General features: G+C 48.3%; 1 protein-coding gene across 3 annotated transcripts in view; it reads left to right on the top strand.

Moving 5' to 3' along the window:
• The window catches only part of NECAB2 (N-terminal EF-hand calcium binding protein 2), a 92,766-nt gene that overhangs the window by 36,267 nt on the left and 32,745 nt on the right, over positions 1-23,754 (top strand). For all 3 annotated transcript variants that reach the window (XM_075433719.1, XM_075433718.1, XM_075433720.1), the window contains exon 3: positions 11,316-11,424. In XM_075433719.1, the coding sequence (XP_075289834.1) occupies positions 11,316-11,424 (109 nt within the window). The remainder of the gene's footprint in view (positions 1-11,315; positions 11,425-23,754) is intronic.

The raw sequence follows: 23,754 nt of genomic DNA, 5'->3' as shown, positions 1-23,754 counted from the left end.
CTCCAACCAACCTGGCCTTGAACACTGCCAGGGAGGGGGCAGCCACAGCTGCTCTGGGCAGCCTGGGCCAGTGTTTCACCACCCTCATGGGGAAGAATTTCTTCCCAATATCTAATCTAAATCTGCCCTCTTTTAGCTTAGAGCCGTTCCCCCTTGTCCTATCACTGCACCCCCTTGTGAAAAGCCCCTCTCCATCCTTCCTGTAGCCCCTTCAGGTACTGGAAGGCTGCTCTAAGGTCACTGTGGAGCCTTCTCTTCTCCAGGCTGAACAACCCCAGCTCCCTCAGCCTGTCCTCGTAGGAGAGCTTTAAGGGCAAACTTGAGCTGTAGGAGACCTGAAGGAGAGCACGCTGAGTGCTGCTGTGGTTTTTTGTCTCTGCCCATTACCCTGAGCTTTCTGCCTGTCAACGTATCCAGTGTGATGCATCTGGAGGCGGACCATGACAGGGCAGGAGCAAGAGCCTTGCAGCAGCCTGAAGCCATGCATAGCTTTTGATGTGTGTGTGGGGAATCGCAACACATCTCCCAAATCAACCCACTCCTCTGCTTTGATGGTAGCAGAGCTCAGTAACAGATCTCAATATCTCTCTGTGATTCCCAGGCCACCTCTACTGTGTATACAAAGAAATACTTCACCTTGCAGGGAATTACTTATAACACTGTCATTTGCTGATGTCTAGAAATAATCTATGTGTTGCACAGGAAAACAGCAGCTATACTATTTAATATTTCAATATACGTATCCAAATATCAATCTTTCTCCCACTGTTTATTTTAGTGTATTTTTCATAGTTTGTAGTGATTCCTGTGCAGAATAGTCATTTTTAGGGCACTAGAAGGCAGGTTCTGCTCTCTTTTAGTAGGGTCACCTCGGGAGAATTTTCCTTTAAATGGAAGGAGGAAGTCTGGAAATCAGGATTTACAGCTTTGTGATCGCTGGAGCGCAAAGCCGTCTCGTAGTAACGACAAGCTGTGCTGTCTTTGTGCTTTATTTCCCCTTTAGAGCAAATGTTTAGAGAGGCTGTCAGTAGCTTGTGTGGTTTGGCTAGGGCTTTGGTGGTGAAGACCATACTGGTGTTTTTGAATCGCAGCGTTTCAGGAGGGTGATTAAAGGAGGCATCTGCAATTCTGGGCAATAAACAGAAATTTCGGGGATCAAGTAGTAGGGAACAAAGGTAGATGATGCTGATGATGTTTCAGCCACTTCTGTCCATACAATATTCTCTTAAACAGAAGTTCTGGTTTTGTGCAACTGTGTCTACAATGTTATTGCAGGTTACAGCTAGGAGTTCAGAAAGGAGAAGAAGGTAGGGAGTGTGGGGTGGTGAGATGCTGAAGGTATGTTAATAGATAAGCAAGATGGCGTTCGGGATGGCAGAGAATTACAGAATCACAGAATGGTTGGGGTTGGAAGGGACCTCTGTGGGTCATCTAGTCCAAACCCTCCTGCCGAAGCAGGGACACCTGAGAAAGATGCGGTGGAGTGATGATGGAGAGAACAAGTCAGATGTTTGAATATGTGGAGAGTCAAAGCCTCTGGGAGAGAGAATTGGGCTGTTTGGGTCAGGAGGCTGCAAGCTCTGCACAGGAATGTGCTCCTTCACCGTGCTGGCTTGTGCTTGTATAACTCGCAGGGGAAACAATTCAAATGGGCAAATAAATCAAAGGTGCTAAAAAGCTATAGTTGTTCAAAGTCAGTCAGCCGTTTCATAGCACCCGATATAAAGGAGACAGCCCGCGGTCAGCTAAGATGAAAAACAACCGGGAGGCAGGGGCAGTCATATGTCTGGAACTCAGCTGGGTCTGCTGATGGCTACAGCAGCTTGGAAACAGAGAGCTCCTCTGTGGCTGATGGGGACAAGTCAAGTCCCCAGTTTGTTTGTTTGTTTGTTTGTTTGTTTGTTTGTTTGTTTTCTTTCTTTCTTTCTTTCTTTCTTTCTTTCTTTCTTTCTTTCTTTCTTTCTTTCTTTCTTTCTTTCTTTCTTTCTTTCTTTCTGTCTGTCTGTCTGTCTTTCTGTCTTTCTGTCTTTCTTTCTGTCCTTTATGTCCATCTGGGCTGCCTCTCCTCCAGCCCCTCTCAGGTGCCCAGGCTGGAGCCCGAAGGCAGGCACGGAGAGCTCAGGTATGGCCTCATAACATGAGCTCTTTACCAGGAGGTCACTTACTGCAAGCTATGGCTTCTTTTTCCAAGTGTTTTCCCCTTAGTCTGCCCTGAGCTGGACCAACATGTTCATGTACAAAGTGTCCCAGGAGCCAGATCACCTGCCGTTTTCATAAATTATTACAGAGCAGCAGTAGGTGGAGGGGCTGACTCCGTATTTTCCTTGTGCTGCTGCAGATGTGAAGCAAATATATTGAAATCAGCTGCTGAAATTCATTTTCTTTTTAAGTTGCGAGAAAAGAAATCTAACCAGCGAGAGGAAAACTGAGCCAGGTTACCTCCTGTTTTCTGTAGGAAAATGGTGGATGGAGAAAGCTTTGTGGACTCCATAGTCTTCTCTGAATCCTCTTCTAAATGTTTGGGTCATTTTTGTTATAGCCTCTATTAAGCAGCAATTGCACTGAACCTGGCCAGGCAATTTGCATCCCGGGGAAGTCTGATCCCAACATTTACTTTGTAAAGAACTGGGAATTTCTTTGGAAGGCATCCCTAAATAGATGTAATAAAACGTCCAAAGTCAATATATTGGGTGAGTGCAGAAAAACATCCATTTAAAACAGCTCATTACAGCAGAACGAGGATGATCTGGGAAACTGAAAAAAAGTAGAGTTTTCACAAAAGACAGTGGGAGAAAATGTGCTATATCACTCCTGCATGTTGCCCTGCATACTGGCCTACATTTGATGGCTATCTATAGCTGCTATTAAAAATAATTTAAAAATTGCTTTTAATTCTAGGATGACAAAAGGCTTGATTTGATGATAAAATCTGAGCAGCCTGGGGAAAATTCTGCCATGTTGATGGACACTGCTGGATGCCCGGACTGTTTCTGGTGGGAATGAGGTGCAGGTTTCTGACTACAATGGAAATCCCCACTTTTCCCCAGGCCAAGTCCTACAGGGAAGATTGCCAGCCCTTGCCTTCTTGGTACATAGAATCATAGAATGGTCAGGGTTGGGAGGGACCTTAAAGATCCTCTGGTTCCAACGCCCCTGCCGTGAGCAGGGACCCCTTCCACCAGCCCAGAGTGCTCAGACCTCCATCCAACCTGGCCTTGAACACTGCCAGGGAGGGGGCAGCCACAGCTTCTCCAGGCAACCTGGGTCAGGGCCTCACCACCCTCATGGGGAAGAATTTCTTCCTAATATCTAATCTAAATCTTCCCTCTTTTAGTTTAAAGCCATTCCCCCTTGTCCTATCACTACACCCCCTTGTGAGAAGCCCCTCTCCATCCTTCCTGTTGGCCCCTCCAGGCACTGGCAGCTGCTCTAAGGTCACCGCGGAGCCTTCTCTTCTCCAGGCTGTACAGCCCCAACTCCCTCAGCCTGTGCTCGTAGGAGAGGTGCTCCAGGCCTCGGATCATCTTCGAGGCCCTCCTCTGGCCCCACTCCAACACATCCATGTGCTTCCTATGCTGAAGGCTCCAGAGCTGGATGCAGGACTCCAGGGGGGTCTCATGAGAGTGGAGTAAAAGGGCAGAATCCCCTGCCTCGCCCTGCTGGGCACGCTTGTCCTGATGCAGCCCAGGATACGGTTGGCTTTCTGGGCTGCCAGCGCACATTGCCGCTCGTGTTGAGCTTCTCATCCAGCAGTACCCTCAAGTCCTTCTCCTCAGGGCTACTCTTGAGCCACTGTCTGCCCAGTTTGGTGTTGCCCCAACCCACGTGCAGGACCTTGCACTTGGCCTTGTTGAACATCACATGGTTCACGCAGGCCCACCTCTCCAGCCTGTCAAAGTCCCTCTAAATGGCATCCCTTTCCTCCAGCGTGTCAGCCACACCACACAGCTTGGTGTCCTCGCCAACTTGCTGAGGGTGCAGTCAGTCCCACTGTCCATGTCACCAACAAAGATAATGAACAGCACTGGCCCCATTACCGACCCCTGAGGCACACCACTTGTCACTGGTCTCCACCTGGACTTTGAGCCATTGACTGTAACACTTTGTGTGCGTCCATTGAGCCAGTTCCTTATCCAGTGAGTGGTCCATCTGTCAAATCCATGTCTTTCCAATTTAGAGACAAGGACATCATGCGGGACAGTGTCAAATGCTTGGCACAAGTCCAGGTAGACGATGTCTGTTGCCCGTCCTTTGTCCACCAACACTGTAACCTCATCATAGAAGGATACCATGTTGGTCAGGCACAATTTGCCTTTGGTGAAGCCGTGTTGGCTGTCCCCAGTCACCTCCTTGATACCCATGTGCCTTAGCATGGATTTGAGGAGGATCTTCTCCATCATCTTACCAGGCACAAAGGTGAGACTGACTGGCCTGTAGTTCCTCGGTTCTTCCTTTTTCCCTTTTTAAAAATGGGGGTGATGTTGCCCCTTCTTCAGTCAGTGGGGACCTCCCCAGACTGCCACGACCTCTCAAATATGATGGAGTCAGTCCACCAGTTCCCTCAGGACCCACGGATGCATCTCATCAGGCCCCATGGACTTGTGCACCTTCAGGTTCCTTAGGCAGTCTCGAACCTGCTCTTCTCCTACAGTGGGCGCTTCTTCATTCTTCCAGTCTCCACCTTTGCCTTCTGCAACTTGAACGGTGTGGCTAGAGCTCTTGCTTTGAAGACTGAGGCAAAAAAGTCATTAAGCACCTCAGCTTTCTCCACATCCCGGGGAACCAGGTCTCCAGCTTCCTTCCAGAGAGGGCCCACATTTTCCCTAGTCTGCCTTGCAGTATTACTCCTCAACATAGACAAGAACCAGGCTTTAACTCATTCCTCAACGTCTTATGCTGACTGACGTGGTCATTTTGAAATAGTAGTCACTTTTCCCCCACTTTTAATGGAAATGAAAAGGTTAGCCCTGGCACAAAAAGGAGCCTCAATCCTACTATATCAGTGCCTGTGAAGGATTTTGGATATGCACCAGTTCCAGTTGTACCACAAAACTGCATCATCCGCTGCAGAGCAGAAAGGAAAAGACCAGAAATGGTGAAGTATTTTGTTTGACGAACTCCGTGCTTTGATAAGGAGAGAAGTACCTTCAAATTACCGAAGAAGAGCTGATCTTGATTACTGGGGTAAAGGACTAGGGAGAGGTATTGGCTGACTTCTGAAGAGTTGTTCTTTCACTTGCTGTGTGCAACTTATGTCTCCACAAGGCCTCATCTGAGCATAGGAAGGAAAGATGTCACAGGAAGATAAAAATCCCAAAGGTCTGTACCAACACATAGCAGAAAGAAGACAATGATGCTGAAAGCAGAGCTGCATGTGGCATTTGCCGCTGGGCTGTGGTGCGTGCGGACAGCCTGCCCTAGAGCGTGTAGCAACGTGGGGTATGCTCATGGGAGCTGCGGTGGGTCACTGGCAGAAGGTAGGAGACACCACCGTGACACTGCATTAAAGCCAAGAAAATGAAGGAGGGCATCATGGCCGATACATAGGAAAGCTTTTATCAAGTGTTTCCCAGTCAGCTGAGTACGCAAAACCCCAGCTCCCGAAGTTCATTCCCTGGCTTCGTCTGTGTGCGAAACTGTCGCTTCTGTGTCAGCCTTTGAACTCCTGTGCCAGCATCAGCCAGTTGGTCCCACCAGCAACCCCAGCCAGCCTTAAGCAATGCACAGGAGTGTTTTGGATGTTGATTATCAGCTGTGATGGAAACAACAATCTGTCTCACAGGTTATCCTTGCTGACCACTTGCTGTGGTCCCAAGCCTTGCGAAAACATCTGGGCTGGGCGTTAGTTAACTTTCAAACAAAAAAAAAAGGTGATTTTGGAGTAATTCTGTAAATTCCTTTCACTAGAAAATTACAATAATTGTAGCAAATTCTTTTGTGTTCCTTTCCGACGTGTGTTACTTCTCATTAGCAAATATGTTTGCAGGGGCTCTGTTGTAGTGGCAACCGCACTGTCGTTGCAAGCAGCCACTGCAACGTGGGCTGTGCACCTCATGCAGAGCTCCTGGGGCTTCACAGCTTCAGCTGAAGCTGGAGGAGAATCACCAGGCCTGCTTCCAACTAAACCAAATGGCCCCCAGAATAACACGCTGATACTGGAGTAGAAGTGGGTGGATAATTTTCAGCTGGTTGCTACGTGCCTGCACGAGTCGCAGAGGAGCTGCAGATGACTCTGGGAGCAGACCGGGGCTGAGCTCGCAGCAGCACCTTCTTTGGCCGGTGGAAAGGTTCATCGCAGATCAGATCTGTGGACCTGGAGGTCATTTTTCCTAACAGCCCAGGGCTGAAAACGCCAGCCCATATCCAGCTACATTTAAATGAATAAAGCTGCTCGCACTGACTTCTGAGGGGGCTGGATGAAGGGTCCGGGGTAGAAGTCAGTGCGTGTTCTCGCTGGCTAGTGTGTCTGCACACACCCCCCCCCCCCCCCCCAAGAAAGAATAAAAAATACAGTTGTCATTTTTATTCACAGGCCACCATAAAATCCAATTTGCCTACCTGTTGCTCTGTTGGCGCTTGCACACTAAGCGGGGCTTAAAGCATTTTGGAATTCACAGAGTAGTAAAAATAAGTAATGAAATATATTCATAATATAGCTAGAAAATATATGAGTGGTCTCAACCTGATGTAATTGAAAATGGATTTACCAAACTCAGGCTCAGAACAGTGAGCTTATTTTGTAGCTGCTTTAAGCTATTTGTATCTCTGAGTGAATTTCCAAAAACTCAGCCATCAGTTTTCCTATATTTTGGATGATTTATGACCTGAGTTTGATTTTTCCCCTAGCTGTGTTAGCGGGTGGGAGCAGCCTGATTGTGTGAGTTAGCAGGCGTAGAAGCCACATCTAGACTCCTCAGATTCTCATGATGGCAAATGGAGCAATAATAAAATCCCAGCTGGGGCTTTCTGATAGTCTCTGTTCTATCCTTCTCTCTTCAGTTAGTTTTAGCTTTGATGATTCTGTTTGGCCTGTAGTTTGCTTTGGTCTTCGGCTGTGATGACTGAATTATTTTGAAAAGCTAGAGTAAAATGAAGTTTACTTCCTCAGGAAAAAACAATGGCAGAATAGCTGTGGCCTGATTAACTCTTTTCTCAGCAGATTAGCGCCAATGTAGGTGACTTCTAGTCGGTGGCATTTGTCCTCGCTGCCAGCTTAGGTGTTGATTTCAGGTACTGGGTTTACAGGGGAGAGGGGTGACTAGGTGAAGGTGGGTTGCCTGCCTCTAATGTGACCATCTAGAAAAGTCACAACAGATTTCTCTAGGTCTTGGAAGTGGCCCAAGCTTTATTTGGTTTAGTGAGATTTGATGTGGAATCTCAGTTTTTCAATTATCTTTCCTGTCAAAAGTAGCTACCTAGGACTGACGTGTCCCCAGACGAGCTCCGACAGGGCAGGGCATAGGTGAGGTTGAACCGTATGATTGAGGCTGACACAGGCTTCTGGAAGTCTTATCCATTCTTTGGCGAGTGCAGACACTTCCACTTTCAGAAGAAGCTTGCTTTTCTGTGAGTCTCCTGATAAGGCTGCACCTGGAGCACAGCATCTCCACCAGCTCTTATCACAGCACCCGCCGGCGGGTGGACCTGCTGTCGAGAACAACGTGGCCAACCAGCCTTTTCCAGGGTTTTCTACCACTTTGATTTTAACTGTCAAACCCCAGCCTAGTCTGCTTCCTCTTATCACCTGAGCTCCCCAAAGGCGTCCTTGTCTGCCGGGCTCCAGCAGCCCTTGGATTTCAGGCTGGCTCACAATTATAGATATGAAGCTCAAGGATTATCTTGTTACTCTGGCAGGCTTTTGCTTTGTGTGTTTGCAGGCGAGTATTACAGCTTGTGTTAAATAATGAGCAGCTTTAAGCTGACTGGTACTTTATGGTGTTGTTTGTTGGAGCCTGAAAGTCTTCAGCACTGTTTGTGAGTAAAATTTGTACTTTTATTCAGATTTCTGCCAGGGGCCAACCAGTTCTGTGTGGTCTCCAAACCACAAAAATTAAATAAAATTTACAGTCACCTCCTCATTCCTCTAGCTCCTTTGCCCATCATCTGGGCTGTTAAATGCCAACAAATAGGTCTGTAACTAGTGGTGTCCCTCAGGGGTCAGTACTGGGCCCAGTCTTGTTCAACTTCTTCATCAGTTACCTGGATGAAGAGACAGAGTGTACCCTCAGACAGTTTGCTGATGACACCAAACTGGGAGGAGTGGTGGATACACTGGCAGGCTGTGCTGCCATTCAGCGAGACCTGGACAGGTTGGAGAGTTGGGCAGAGAGGAACCTGATGACGTTCAACAAGGGCAAGGGCAGGGTCCTGCACCTGGGCAGGAACAACCCCAGGCACCAGTACAGGCTGGGGCGGACCTGCTGGAGAGCAGCTCTGCGGAGAGGGACCTGGGTGTGCTGGTGGACAACAAGTTGACCATGAGCCAGCAGTGTGCCCTGGCTGCCAAGAAGGCCAATGGTGTCCTGGGGTGCATTAGGAGGAGTGTGGCCAGCAGCTCGAGGGAGGTTCTCCTTCCCCTCTACACTGCCCAGGTGAGGCCTCATCTGAGTGCTGCGTCCAGTTCTGGGCTCCCCAGTTCAAGAAAGACGAGGAACTACTGGAGAGAGTCCAGCGGAGGGCTGGGAGGATGATGAGGGGGCAGGAGCATCTCTCCTACGAGGAGAGGCTGAGGGAGCTGGCTTTGTTCAGCCTGAAGAAGAGAAGGCTGAGAGGGGACCTTAGAAATGCCTCCAAATATCTGCAGGGTGGGTGTCAGGAGGACGGGGCCAGACTCTTTCCAGTGGTGCCCAGCGACAGGACAAGGGGCAATGGGCACAAACTGAAGCAGAGGAAGTTCCGTCTGAACATGATGAAGGACTTCTTCCCTCTGAGGTGTCGGAGCCCTGGCCCAGGCTGCCCAGGGAGGTTGTGGAGTCTCCTTCTGTGGAGATATTCAAGACCCGCCTGGACGTGGTCCTGTGCAGCCTGCTCTGGGTGACCCTGCTTCAGCAGGGGGTTGGACTGGGTGACCCACCCATTGGCCTTCTTTCCAACCAGGGCACACTGCTGGATCAGAAGAAACCAAACCTTGATCTTGGCTAGGATACTGCATAAATAGGAGCGCTCTGTGGGAAGCTTCTCATCCAGTTGCGTGATATGCAGAGGTGGAGATGGATGGTGTGGATGGGGCTCTTGCTCTGGGCACAGTCTTTTATCTGCTTGAGCTACAGGGTGTCATGGCTGGGTTAGCCTCCAGGTGACACCGGTGTGATGCCTCAAGCAATAGACACCTATTGAAATATTTTCCTCCTGCCAGATATTTTAGTTTTCTGTAATTGGAAAGAGACAGCAAATCTGGGACCCGTCCTCCACACTGTGCACTGGTATTCTGCACCCTGCCTGCTGCAAAGAGGTCACGTTTTGGGGAAGGAACGCAGAAAAACAACATAAGCAGCTGGGCACTCTCTATAGCCATTGTGGTACTCTGAAAAGGATACCCTTTTCACCCAGTGTTGCTGTAGATTTCGTTCTTCTGCTGTGTTCCTTTCGTAATTGCCAATTAAATAAGTATCTTGGACTCAGTTTGTCACTGGTCTAAATTTGTCTGTGTCAGGCAAAGGAAACCAGGTTAGCATTCGGCAATGGAGGTATGTTTTAGGAACAGCAGACTTCTTTAGTTTGAGGAAGAAATATTGACGTGCATGTGGCAAGTTGGCTAATTTTGTCCTCTAGCATAATTTCCTGAAAGAGAAGCAACGGGGTTTATAATTCATTTGATTAAATAATAAATGATACTTTCTCCTACTGCGAAGTAGGCAGCATTTCCAGTCTATGAATCTTCTGTGGATACGAAGGGAGAGACTCTAAATAGTACGTGACCTGGGCTAGTTATTCCCCCTGAGGCACTGCTGCACACCAGAGCACAGTGTCAGCGGCTTGAGCAAGGAACTTGAGGTCAATTAAAGTTTCTTCAAAGTTCGTTTTGTCTCTCTCACTTTGCTTTATTGCTGAACTTCATTGGGGTTTTCTCCAGACCTCACTTCCAGCTGTGGTTTTAAAGACGTGCTGGACCTGTCCACAGCACACAGTGAATGGCTCCAGAATGAACAGTCAGGCATAACCTTTGTCACCTTATCAGCAAAAGTTGCAAAGGAGTTGTCCTTATATACTCTTGTACGTGAATTTGATGATTTTTTTTCTTTGATGGACGTTGAAGTAGTCTGTAGTAAGCCTAGTATTAATTTCACGCTGGGGGCCAATGTATAAAATAATATGCAAAGTGCATCACCGGATTTTTCAAATCTGGATTAAATAATAAATGATACATTTTTTTTTTTTCAAATCTGGATGCTCATTTTCAGTTTCTGAGTTGAGACCAGAGAAACTCTCACCAGGCACTGACTGTCTGCAGGGCCTCTTCGTGCAGCTGGAGAAGGGGCTGCTGAAGAGCCTGCGCGCTTCTGGCCAGAGCCGGTGTCAAAAGAAACCTTCAAGGATGAGCTTGGAACTTGCTGAAATGACAGTGAGTTCCTCTCTGGGTGCCCAGGAGAACGTTATTAAACCCCTGTCTTGTGAGTCCTTTGCGTGCTGGTAGGTTTGCCAAAAGGCACCCAGAAAGCTGTAGCCCGTATGGCCGGGCAGATGGATTCTGTGCGTCATCAGGTGGCTTCAGCAGTAAAGGCTCAATGTTAAGGTGACACAGTCCTTGTGTATTCAGACTGCTGACAGCTGAAGCAGGATGTGTCTTCTTATGCTTGGTAGCTGCTAATCTGTGTTTCTGTCCAGAGCTGGGAGATGCACTGTGTTGGAGAAGATGGAGCTGGATGCACATGGCAAAACATGCTACTGGGTCCGTCGTTAGTTCCAGCCCTGGGTCTTCTCCTATCTATTAGATTGCCCTTAATGAGCATCCTGCATCATTTGAACATACGGTAGACGAAACATCCCATAATTTCTTAAATGTAGTTCAGTTTTAGGATGAAGTTTGCAGGCTTTTCCTCTTCAGGCTTGAGTCGTGCTTTGGGTTAACAGCCCGATTAGTTGCTAATGGCCAGGGCATCTGTAGCCAGGCGCGATGAAGCTTCACCTGGCTCCAGAGCTGCCAGGTCCCATCCTGTGGCCAGTGAACTCTACACTGCTTGAGGCCCAGTTCTATAGAAGCACTTGGAGATAATTTTTGGTCTGAATCTTTAAATCTGGAACATAACTGCTGGTTTTCAGTTGTTGTGCCCCTCGCTGTGCCTGTTCCCTAACGGCAGCTGTGTTGCTCTTTGCAGATGATGGGAAGCTGTCCCTGGAGGAGTTCCAGGCCTTTTTCTCTGATGGGACGCTCAGCGAAGAAGAACTTGAGAAGCTCTTTCATACCATTGACTCTGACAACACCAAGTGAGTTCCTTGTGCTGATACCCCCGTTTCAAAGAGCTTTCGGGTCGTTGTGTTAATGTGCAGAGGCAGTGCTGCTCTGGAGGGCTGAGCACCGCAGAGGCTGCAGGACCGCAACTTGCTTTGCGAAACTTTGCAGAATCTCCATTTCTGCTTGGTTTGTGTCTAATCATGATGGCCACTATGTCTCCTTTTGTCTTGGTGGTTTTTTCAGGCCATTTTCTTTAGTGCAACCTGATCCTCACGGCATCTGAAATGATGCTTAGTTTTACCCGTGAGGGCATTTAAATGGCTCTTCAGCTTTTCTACTTTATTTAAAAGCTTTGCTGTGCTATAAAAGGTAACGATGTGAATCTCTGTAAGCACTGTCCTATCCAGCTATTTTACACACAACAAACTGGAATGATTCATGGTCTTGCCTCTTTGTAATCTCTCTGTATCCCCTGCACTTGGACCACACCTGCTCTGCCTCCCATCCAGAATCACCCCCGGTGCAGTGGTGGCTCTAGCACTTCATAGCAATGAGCCCCCTTCTCTTCAAGGTGGAATTCAGCTCTGTGGAGGCCATCTCAAGCCCCTCCTCTGCTCCACTCCAGCAGCCTGATGTGGCTGTACTTCTGCCCACACAAAGCCTGGGCAAGGCAGCAATGGGATGGATCCATGAGCAGCACGCCGCTGTCTGCATCGCAGCTGCAATAGCAGCAGGGAAAAGCGGTGGCAGAGGAGGACTCTAGGCATGCTTTAGTTTGATGTTATATCAAAGCTGTAACTAAATGTGGTGCCTGACCGCTCTCACTGAGAATCAAGCTTTTGCAGTCTACGCCAAGCTATCAACGTGATAGACTCATTAGCAGCTGACGTTTCCTTCCCCTCCACCCGCCTTTGCCATCCCTTCCTCACTGCCCCCTCTGAATGCCTTTGCCCCTTAGGAAGGGTCTGAGGTGTTTGTGAGGGCCCTGACAAGTGTCCGGCACCGGCGATGGTTGGGATCAGCACGAAGCCGTGGGGTCTGTGGGGCCGCGGTTGGAGCCCCCCTGGCAGCAGGTAGAGACAGCGCTGGGCACCGGCACAAAGGACCCAACCCACCGGTGATTTTTCTCTTTGCAAGAGGAACTCATCTTCAAAAGCCTGGGTAGTTTAGACTGTTCAGAAATACAAATGAAAGCCAGCTTTGAGCCATATTCCAGTTATTCCAGTGTGACTCTTACTCCTCTAGAGAGAAAAAAATCTCTCCAAAAAGCAGATGAACAGAGAATCCAATTTCAAATGAGAAGTCTTGTAGAAAGTGCTTAAAAAAGTAATAGTCCAGTTAATTATAAAGCCTTCTGGCAACAGGTAGATGGAGTCTTGCCCGTGTGAGTGGTGCATGCTTTGCCACTCATCCAAAATACCCCCTGGAGAGCAGTGATTGCTCTAGAGTACACTGGCACCAAAGCAGCGGACACAGAACTCATCGACCCGGTACAGGGGCTGCTGCTGAAGATGTTTCTGAGAGCAAAGTGAATGTGAGGTTTCTCAAAATCCCATCTTTCCAATGCATGTGCTTCCCAAAGTTTACTCCAGGATCAGAAATGCCAAACACCAGCTTGGTATATACTATTCTCTGAATAATTAATCAAAGGAACTGAAGTTCCTAAAAGTAGCTGAGAATGACCCATCCCTTCTAGTGGTTCCTCTGCAATAGACACTAGATGCTGCGTTAAACGTTGTGGGTCTATTTATTGAGCTCCAGGCGATGGTCCCATGTGGGCTCTCTCTAGATGCTGGGGCTCGAGTGCTCACCTACCTCTGTTCTGAAAGAAGTTCTAGTGCTGTCTGAGCTTACCAGTTTTCGTCTGGCCTTCGAAAGGGTGCGGACCGCTGATACGTAAACTGAGGTGCGCAGGGTTTGTGTGTGGACGTTTCTTCTGGCCTTCCTGAAGTGGGAAATTGGACTGCTGTCGGTTTTTACCTGGGGATTGTAGAGTATCTGCAGCTGGCTCTGAACCTGGGTAGGGGATGTCTTCTAAGCTGGAGAGGAAGAAGATGTGCCGTTTCCAAATGCCATGCAACAGTGCTGCCGGCATGCAGGGTCTCGCTGAGCAGCACCTGAGCGTGGCAAAGAGGTCCCACAATTCAGTAGCATGTTTCCGTTGCCAGGCTGGCTTGATCCAGCCATCAATACCCATCAGGGATCGACATTCACATAGAGCAGTGCAGCATCTGCTCTTCTTGGCTGAAAGGAAAAGCGAGGAGTTGGTCACCCTTCCAAGTTATATCCTTGCATGAAATTGATTTGGAAAGCACAGACACCTACAGCAAATTTGTCAAGTCGGGGAAAGAAAATATTCCTTGTTTGTTCTGTGCAGGAGTTCTCTCAGTCTCCAGAAAGCCTGATTCAGAGCCGGGCTTCCTTGTGCGAGTGCGCTATTCACCGTGAGACGAGCAGTTCGCTTGACCGCAGCCTTGCACCTAGCACAGTCCTTCGAGTTGTGCGTGTGCTCCTCACCTTGCCACCTCCTCTCTCCTCTGCGCAGCAGGCCAGGGGTCTGGGGGGTCGGGCAGGGGGGATGCTGCCTCCAGCCGCCGGCACGCCCCGGCAGAAGGCCTGCAAAGGGGTGGAGTGGGGCTTTCATTTTTCCATTTGACGGGGAACATAGGAGCAATATTAACTTTATCTTTTCCAAAGACTTTTTGAATGACAATCGTTTGCTATTTTGTAGAATTTTTTTTATTTTTATAGCTGTTTTTTGATCCTCGGTTTTATCTCAGTGGTTTTTTTCGTGTTGCCCATGATGTTTGTTTAGTGTGCAAAACAAAGTTTGCTATTGAAATTACATTACAGCTAGAGTAGAAAATGAAGAAAATTATGTTCCTGCTGATTATTAGTAATTGCTGTTACCAGCCAAATTGCAAAATGTTGATTCAATTTCCTGGAGTATTTTTAGGAGCAGTGAGCTGCCTTACTGGAGCAGAGAAAATCAATGTCTGTATTGGTTTCCTGACTTGCGTCAGTTGGGAAGATGATCGAAGGAAGTTGGGAAGAGGAGTGGGAAAACGCGGTCGGTTGATGATGGAGGAGTAGCTGTGCTGCTGCAGGGAGTCAGCCGCAGTGTGCTGCGGCTGGGAGGTGGGCTGCTGTCCGGGAATCACGGTCCGCCAGTAAAATACCTCCTTGCCAGCAAGGTGTGGTTAGGAGGCTGCTGGACTGAAATGAGACACCTCAAAATAGTCCAAGGGCATTAACGAGGCTCCTTCTTTCTTCTCGACTGCCTGGGAAGTGTCTGTGGGAGGTTAATGGCTTTATTGCCGGGTATCTCTGTAACAGAACCTGCCATCCTTGGCAGGGTGCGAGGACTGTGCTCGAAGTCCCATCACTGCTGGTTGTTCCAACTGGCAGCAGGAACATGCAAAATGTGTCACATATTTCGATCCTTTTTTTGGCAAAATTGTATTTGTATACCTGCTGTTGCTTAAAAAAAACGATCAAGTGGCGTTTTTCTCTCCATTGCTCACAACGGCTGCCCTCCTTCCCTCCTCCCAACTGAAGCGGGAGGGACAACCAAGACTGCGCAAGGTGGTTTTTCGTTGTTGGTTTTAGCTGCTGTTTCAGGAGGTTTCAGCAGTGCTTTATGAGGAGCTGCCTGAAGATTAATGGGGAGGTAATGATATGTTACTATTAATATCAGTGCTACTGAAATTGCACAAATTATGTGTATGATATGTAGACACACATATTTAAATATATATATTTGGTTTAATGGCAGAACAGGGCTTTAGAAAACATTAGATCGGTGTTCACCTGGGAAATCCTGTTATATTTGCAGAATTATCTACAACTGTTCTTACCTTTTCTAATGGTATGCATCAATTTTAAAAGGAAAACAGTCCTTGCGAATGGAAAGTCTAACCAGTTTTAGGATCATGAATGTCCAGAAAACATCACTGTGGTACTGCATGAAGCTTGTTTTGCCTGACCCACAGTTCCCATCTTGTTCCAGCTCCCTGGACCAGCGCCTACATCCCTCAGAAGGAAAGAGCACCTCTCAGCCCTTGTGAGAGCAGGGGCAGGTCAGACGTGGCTGTTGACCGAACTAGTTTAGTCCTGGCAGGGGATTTTAAAAATTCCTCTTCAATCTGATACATTTTCATAGCTGCAGAGGCCAATCCTTTGGGGAGAGATCTGCTCTCTGCAGCAGACCTTCTCCGATGAGCTGCACAGGTCCATTCACAAGGAGCCAAGAACATGGCATTAGCATTCTGCTTTGCTGTCGTTTATTATCTCTTCACTAGGCTTATAGCTCTTCTGTTAATTGCTTTATTTCCCCACCACCACCTCCCCTCTCTAAATGAGCTCTTCTCTGCAGTGGCAAACACTAGAAAATGCTGGAGCGTGCATGTGGGATAGTTAACAGCGGCGGTATCTATTCTCAGAAGTCCTTCACAGCTTCCCCAGACTGTCACTTTTGCTGGAGAATCGTAACAAATGGAGAACTGAGGAGAATTGGGTTTTCCAGCCGGTACCGCATTCGGCAGCGTGCAGCCTCCTGCCCTGCGTGGTGGTTTCGTAGGGCTGTGCTCGGGGGGGTAATGATGGGGGGCGGATGGCAAGACGTGATACCACACTTTTGGATACTGAGCAACATCCTTCCGGCCCTAACCCACAGCTGCTCAGCTACCCCAGGGAGCCGTGTCATAAATCAGAGTAACTCGGGGTCGCTTTGGGGTGCAGGCAGTACGAAGGGGTGGGACGGAGTGGAGTACGGTGTGGGCAGCCATTGCCCTGAGCAGAGCATTCAACCCCGGAGCAAGTGGAGGTACTGCTGTGCAGGACCACCCCAGAAGCAGGTGACGATGCTGATGAACTTCTCTGTCCGTGCTGATTAGCTCCGCTGCAAAGCGGAGCATGTCAGCCTGGGGAGTGCTGCGCCGGCACAGCCGTGCTGCTTCCAGGGGTGGGTTCAGCTCCATCATGTTGGGAGACCGGCAATGCTAGCGCGGATGGGGTGGGAGCCTCGGGGTGCTCCTGTTTTACGGGGAGATGGGGCGTACGTGGCCCTGCATGTGGTCTTTCAACGGCTGCCATCCCACGCGGAGCTGCTGGTGGGAGCGACCTGCTGCCTGGCAAAGCGAAGCTGGCCGAGTTGGGTCCAGCCCTGTGCTGGCACGGTGGTACAGCTGCTCCTCGGGATCTTGCTGTGAGCGCTGCTTGCTTGAGGTTGATGGAAGCAGAGCAAACGAGGAGGGACAAGTCTGTATTTCACTGGCTGTTAATCGTGCAGGAGAAGCTGTTAAGACCATGTTAGCACTAATGAGGAATATAAGCAGGGCTGAGCTGTCTCCTGCAGTTGCAGTTTGCTGGCTGTGTTCTGTGTTTCAAGCCAGAGGCAGGCGTGCACAGCATCAGTGCCAATGCCAAGGCCTCTAAGGAGAGGGAGGGAGCATGGCCACGTGTGCTCCTCCTGCCCAGCCTCCCGAGGCCCCTTCCTCTAACTCAGCTGGGAAAAATCCCCCCAGCTCTTGTCCGATTTTGAACCTCTGCAAACATCATCAAGGCATTTGTTGGGCCAGAGGCTCTCAAAATTGGGCTGAGAGCTTGCACGGATGAATTTTGTTTCCCTTTTACTTGGATTGTATTGATGCTCAGAGAGTAAAATTGTTTTCTGCTAGACCCTGTGCAAACACATGAGATTTGGTGCCTGTGGCTATGAAGCTTAATGCTCCATGATGGTGAGTAGAATCCCAAAGGTGGGAAGAGATGCTGGCAAGGTGCTGCTGGTGTCACTGGGGCTCCATACTGATGCTGTTCCCCACCAGAGGAGCCAAGGAAGACATCTTGGTACTAGCCCTGCAGCTTTCTGGCTTGGTGGTACCCTGAGCTCTGAAATCTCCTGCTTTCATGTTGTATAAGGGTCATGTGGCATTCTGGAGGGGTCAGAGACAAAGGCAAAGGAGCTCAGAATCGCTTCCAGAGTGAACAGTTTGCAAGGAAGCTTGATATGTGCAAGCTAAAGCTACACCTTGTGCTTAGTTGGTAACCTGGGCAGAAATGGAGCTTCACATCATCACAAGTGAACACAAGGTTCTCGACACCCCCTTTCCAGCACACAACCCTTCTCCAGACCTGGACACCTTCAGTACCTTCTGCTGTCCTTTTGCTCCAGTAGTTATTTCCCTCTGGTGGAAAAGGTCTGTTGTTATCACTTTGTTTGGCTGCCACAGCCCCCCCAGGTATAGCCTCTGAGATGCTTTGCCTTCCCACAACCTACGCCGGGTCTGTCAGCCTTTGGTGTGAGGAGGGTCCATCAGATAGGGTCCATCTGATGGGGTCCACTGTGGACAGGGAGATTTCAGCAGCAGTGCTCTGCGGCCCGTGCTTTTCTTCAGGCTTCTGCAGTCCAGCCCTCTCAAAGTTGAACAGAAAGTGCTTTCACTTCTTAGGCAAGGAACAATGATGACTATGATCAAGTGGTTTTTTTCCTGTTTTTTCTCTCCCTCCCTAATCTTTGCTATTTGCATTGCAAACCTGATTCATTGGAGTGCTGGATTCGTCTGGGAGCTGAAGCCCAGGCTATGGAGATGGATGTGCCCATTGAAACCAACTTAATTTTTGAATATTGAATGTTCTCAATTAGCTCTCTGGGAAACAAACTACGGATGGTATAATCAGCTGAGATCTTGATTAACTGATTCAAGAGACAGTTCTTGTCTCTTCTGAAAGGGACAAAATGATTGCACAAAAATTACATGTCTGGCTCTAATTTCTGGCTCTTGAGAGCGTGGGCATTTGGTGGATTGTGTTGTTTCTGTTTATGTGGAAGATGTTTTTTTGAGTCCTAGCTTATTCTTCTCTGTGCCCACATGTCTCTTCAAACTATACTGTGCTCTACTTTTCATTGAAGTGAAGAAGTACTTGGTGCCAAAGCTGGTGCTCCAGCAGCTGCGTGCTAATAGAGCTACGAAACATCTCGGGCTCACCGAAGGCAAGGGGCTTTCAAACAAATCACTCCCTGGGAAGGTCGTTGGGAGAAACATGAAGCTGGGGAAACTGCACAGAAACTTGTTTGAACAAACATTTGAGAACATTTGTCTATTTCTAATTGTATTTCCCAGGTGTTTTCCCGGGCAGCCTCTCAGCGGAGTCCCTGGAGGGAGCCTGTTTAACCTGGCAGCAAGGCAGATTGGAGCTGGGAGCAGCAAGCTGGGGTTCACTGTGGAGGACAAGGATCAGGAAGGGTTTGTCTGTGCAAATGGAGCAGAGAAATATCACAGCAGAGAGTCTTCTACCTGGGAGCGGGGCTCAGCAGCTGATTTTTCAGATTGCGCATCAGTTCTGCATCAGAGGTTTTCTTCTCCGGGGAATGGAAAGATGCCAAGATCTTGCAATAAAATCATAAAAGTGACTCATATATTTAATTCTAATCAGCCACTTGTGTTGGAGTCATGTAGGCATTCAAACAGACTGTAGATTTTAGTTTAAGCTCCAGTCTTACAGATTTATCCGTGTGTTTTTTTCTGAATTTGTGTGCATAGGGTGTCACGATCCGGCAGCAGACGTGTCCAGCTGCTGCTTGCTAGGCAGAGCAAGCTGTCAGTCTTAGGACTGAATCTGGGGAGAGGTTTTCTGGATCGTTTTTCTGTGGCAGGAGAGGAGAATATGTGAGAAACAAAGATACTGGGAAAATACAGGCAACATAGGACAGAGAATTCTTGCTTTACTATTCTTTGACTAATTCCCTGCGAGTTGTGTGTCACATATCCAAACCCGCATGTTTTTGTTGCTCCGGTTTCTTCCTCTCCTCCACGCAACTTTGGTGATAACCAAGATACCTGCAAAATCTAAAAGGAGAAGGAAACTGATTTAATTTTAACTCACGCTCTCAATGTCTTTACCATTTGCTTCTGGCAATCAGCAAATCATTCAGCTGAGCTCTGAACAATTAGTTTTTCGCTGTCTCTTTTGCAGTTCAATATCACAGAGGTTAGAAATCGAAATCAAATTAGTCCAGGCTTCCATATCAAGTAGAAATAGGCAAAATATTAAATGTTCATTCATCAAAGAAGGCCATCTCTGACTGATTCATACTGTTGGCAGGAGGCAAAAAAACCTGAGACACCCTCTCCTCCCCAAAAAAGGAAGTATTTTATTTGTTTTAATGGTTTGCTTTGAAAACTGAGCTGAAAGAAACAACGAGAGGTTAAAAACATGCATAAATGACTTCTTGTGATGGAAACGAGTGGGTCAAGAAGTGGAGGGCAGTTTGTCTCTGTGAAAAAACAGCCAGAACATACCTTTGCTGCAAGCCACGGAGAGTTATCGATGCTGTTAACCTGCCCCTGTGAACGTGGGAAGTCCTGGCATCCCTTGGTTTTCTTGCCCAGGGAGGACCAGGACACCAGGACCCCAGTGCGGTGGGGCAGGAGTGTTCAGTCAGATGCAAACAGGTCTGCTTCGGGTGACTCAGCCCTGCAGGGTCCAGCATGGTACAGCTCCAAAATCCAGGCAGTGATTTCCAGTCCCCGTTGTGCTTGTGTAAATCTTTCCCACTTTTGTCACCGGTTTCAGTTCGGTTCAGACTGGCAGTCACACGCCTGTCGTGTTTGTATCTCTGTCATGGTGGGCACTGAAGACCCGTGTTGGCTTTGCAAGCACCCTTGAGTTCCCTGCAGTGGTATTTGGTGGAGAGATGACCTGAGCCCCTCCAGCTGCCGCTCAGCATCACGACTTGGAGAAGAGATGCTGCACACATGTGAGCGAGCGGTACCTGGCAGCGGCTCAACTCGCCGCTGCTCTTGCTTTTGGCGTGTGGCACAGTAGGAGTGCTCCCTTTATGGCAGGCGTGCATGAAGCAGTCCTCACTCTGTGCTGATTAGGCTTTAGCACACTGGTGGAGGTTGTTGGCTTTTAACACAACAGCTGGGAAAATATTTTTGAACTGGCCAGACTGGGAAAACACTCGTGGGTTCGAAGGCTGAGGGGTGGGTGGGAGCCCATCTGACCAACCTTCTGTTTCTTTGTGTTTTAAAGCACTTTGTTGAGCACTCCACACCAGGAGGGCAATGTGGTGATTTTGTAAATGAGCATCAGAGGTTTAAACCATTCTTTTCCTTCCTGCTCTGTTTTTAATATATATTTTTTCTACAAACAGGGGATCCCTTTTATGCAAAACCAAAATAGTTATGGTAACTATCCCGGTAGTAGAGTTGACATCACCGAGCAGTCCAAATGCATCGCAAACAGCTGATATTTAAAAGTCTAGCTTGAGGCTGATGGGTTTGAACAACCTGACAGCCAAATTGACGTGTTGTTAACTCTGACTTAATTGCTGTGCTTACTGCTTCTGAAACACATATGCGAGATGTAGAGCTCGGTTCACAAGCGGGCTGGGATGCAGGATACAGGATGAAGTTACTGGATCTGCATGGGACCAGGATGCAAAATTAAATGATGAATTATCTTAATGCAACATGGTGAAAATATCACAAAAATTTATGCTGTGTTTCCGAAGCAGAGCTGCTGGAAATACCCTGAAAGCAAAGGGGTTGCCTGTGCTGCCTCTGTGCTGGCCGTGGTGTGTACAGCCTGACCTTCCCAGGATTATAGTCCCAGTTTTGCCTGGCACTGTCTTGGGATAAATTAAATGAGAGCTGATGTAAGCCAGTGCGTGTATGCACTGGGCCCAAGGGTGTATATAATCATCAGCAATTTAATAAATTTGGAAGTGCCATCCCTCCTAGCAGCTAAGTTACTTGTAGGCTGTAATTAAACCTCATCATAAAATCCTAGAATGATTTGGGTTGGAAGGGACCTTGTAGATCATCTTGTTCCCACCCCTCTGCCATGGGCAGGGACATCTTCCACCAGCCCAGGGTGCTCCCAGCCCCGTCCAACTCAGCGTTGAGCACTGCCAGGGAGGGGGCTTCCCTGGGAAGCCTGGGCCAGGGCCTCACCACCCTCACAGTGAAGAATTTTGTCCTTATATCTAATTGAAATCAGCCCTCTTTCAGTTTAAAGCCATCACCCCTTGTCCTATCACTACAGGCCCTGCTAAAAAGTCCCTCTCCAGCTTTTTCTGCCTGTGGGCAGAGTGATATTTTCAAGATCAAGTCATCCCTCTAAAAAAAAAAAAAAATGTTGAGGGTTTAGATGGAATTTATTAGGGATTTGGCACAGGCAGAGACTTGAAAATGTTTAGTACTCTACTAAATGTCTGTTTGATTTAAGGTGATGAGTGTGCTTAGACACCAACTGTTGGATTAGGCGTAGTAAATGAGTGTGGTGAACCGGATATTTTTCAGGATCTCAATTGCACTGTAAGCAGGCATTTGATTGTGTTGTTCATAGCATCATAGAATCATTAAGGTTGGAAAAGACCTTGAAGATCATCAAGTCCAGCCATCAACCCATCACCACCATGACTGCTAAACCATGTTCTGAAGTGCCACGTCTTGTTTTCTTGTTTGGAGTTTTTATGAGCTTTTCAAGAGATTTTTCTTTTGTAAGTGAGCAGTTAGATGCTGCATAGATGTGAGAGGTTGTGACCACCTCTGACAAAGCAGAGAGAAAAGAGGTTGATAATTTTTAATAGACTTTGAAATGATTTCACAAGGTACAGAGTCACAAGGGAGGCATGCCTTCTCACCCAAAATTTTCTTCCATGGACAGAAACCGCCCCACCAATTTTTGCTCTTCACATGCAGATCCTGAGTGGCCCAGCTGGGTATGGAGGAGGGGGAAAAAAACCAATCCCCTTGCCCACAGCTGAGTTGCAGAAGGCTGTGGTGGCCCGACTCTGCGGAGCGGCCACGGGCAGCAAGGAGCCGTGCTTTGCAGAGGGCAGGCAAGGAGAGCAGCAGTGGGACATCTCTGCCTTGGGCTACTCCTGAACTCCATAGAGCTTGGGGATTTGGATTGATGAGCAGCACTTTGCAGAAAATGGCACCCTTATGCTGCGTGTTTGATGTTAATTTATAAAAGCGATAGGGCAGGAAGGGCAGAGCCTCACTGGTGCTGAGCCCGGCTCATCGGCTGTACCCAGACCCCGGCTCTGGAGCTGTGTGACAAAACAAGACGGGCTAGCACCTGCTGACAGACTGAAATGCCATATTGCAGTTGGTGATGAATGAACAAACAAATGTCTGGTACTCTGCAGGTGCCAGATTATTGCCCCTGCCTTTTTTTAAACTGACATTTATTTGTCTTTTAACTAGTGAGCGCTTAGATCATGTTTTCCAACAGCATCCAGAACATTTGTTTCATTTTTATCCCTCTTCAGTCTTCTCTTTGTGCCCTTGATGATTAGAGCTGGGTATTTTGTTCTGTCAAATACTTCACCGCATAGAAAATGTTATTTTGGTTCTCTTGAAACCACTGATAAAGCATCTGGTCTGCATCAGGGATGCCTTGCAGCTTGGGACTTTCTGAGGATGTGGGAGAGGCAACTGGGGTCTTCACCGTGCGATTTCTGACCCGTACCTGCAGCTGTAGGTAGGAAATTGGGTTGTGTGGTGGCTTACACCGGGCAAGTTGGCATTCTGTATGGGAACGGGGCACGTGGTCCGTGGGGGCCAGCAGGGTCACTCACGGGACCATCCGAGAAAGCACGAGCCTTCATTGCAGAAGAGCTTTCCCTTTTCCAAACCCAACAAAATCCACACCAAAAGCCTTTCCTCGAGGATGGTGAAGAGTGTGAAACTGTGGCTGAGGTAAGGGCTCTGCTGGGAGACGTGGGGGTGGATCCCATGGGAGCAGACTAGCAGCCCAGATGGGGTTATGGGGGGCAGAGATCCCTTCAGATTATCCATCCGTACCTCAGCTTTGATGGTTTTGGACTTCAGAGATTCTGTTTAGCAAGTTTACTAGCCTCTGCACATTGTTTTTACAAGGTTTATTACTGCTGTAAGAAAAATGCAATTGCACTGCGGGTCATCGGCTAGCGAAGCCATCTTCCCATCACATCCCTAATTACTGCTCGCACCGAGTGCCATGGCAACCGCCTTTCTGCGCCACACTGCCCGGCAGGACATCTGCACTCGCATGTCACAGGCATTTTGGAGCAGGTCCAGGTATTTTTGGACCTGTTGCTCCCCAAAGCGTGCCACCCACCTGGAAGGTTTGCCACCACGACAAATCAGTTGGGAGTTAGTCTTCAGTGCTGACCACCCCTTCTTTTTTTTCCTTTTCCTTTGCAATCGGAGCTGGAATAGCCTTTGTAACGCAGACACCTTACTGCAGAGGTATGGAGGCTGCTCCAAGCTTAACTCAGCATCTTCTGGCACGGTGGGAAGGATGCCAGTGAGCAGGTCTGTTCATAAACCCTACACCCTGGGCCATGTGGTGGCCATAAGGCGATG

The sequence above is a fragment of the Opisthocomus hoazin genome, chromosome 12, assembly GCF_030867145.1.
Source record: "Opisthocomus hoazin isolate bOpiHoa1 chromosome 12, bOpiHoa1.hap1, whole genome shotgun sequence".
In the NCBI taxonomy this organism is placed as follows: domain Eukaryota; kingdom Metazoa; phylum Chordata; class Aves; order Opisthocomiformes; family Opisthocomidae; genus Opisthocomus; species Opisthocomus hoazin.
Note: the sequence above shows the minus strand (reverse complement) of the source record. Positions and strands in the feature narration are given on the sequence as shown.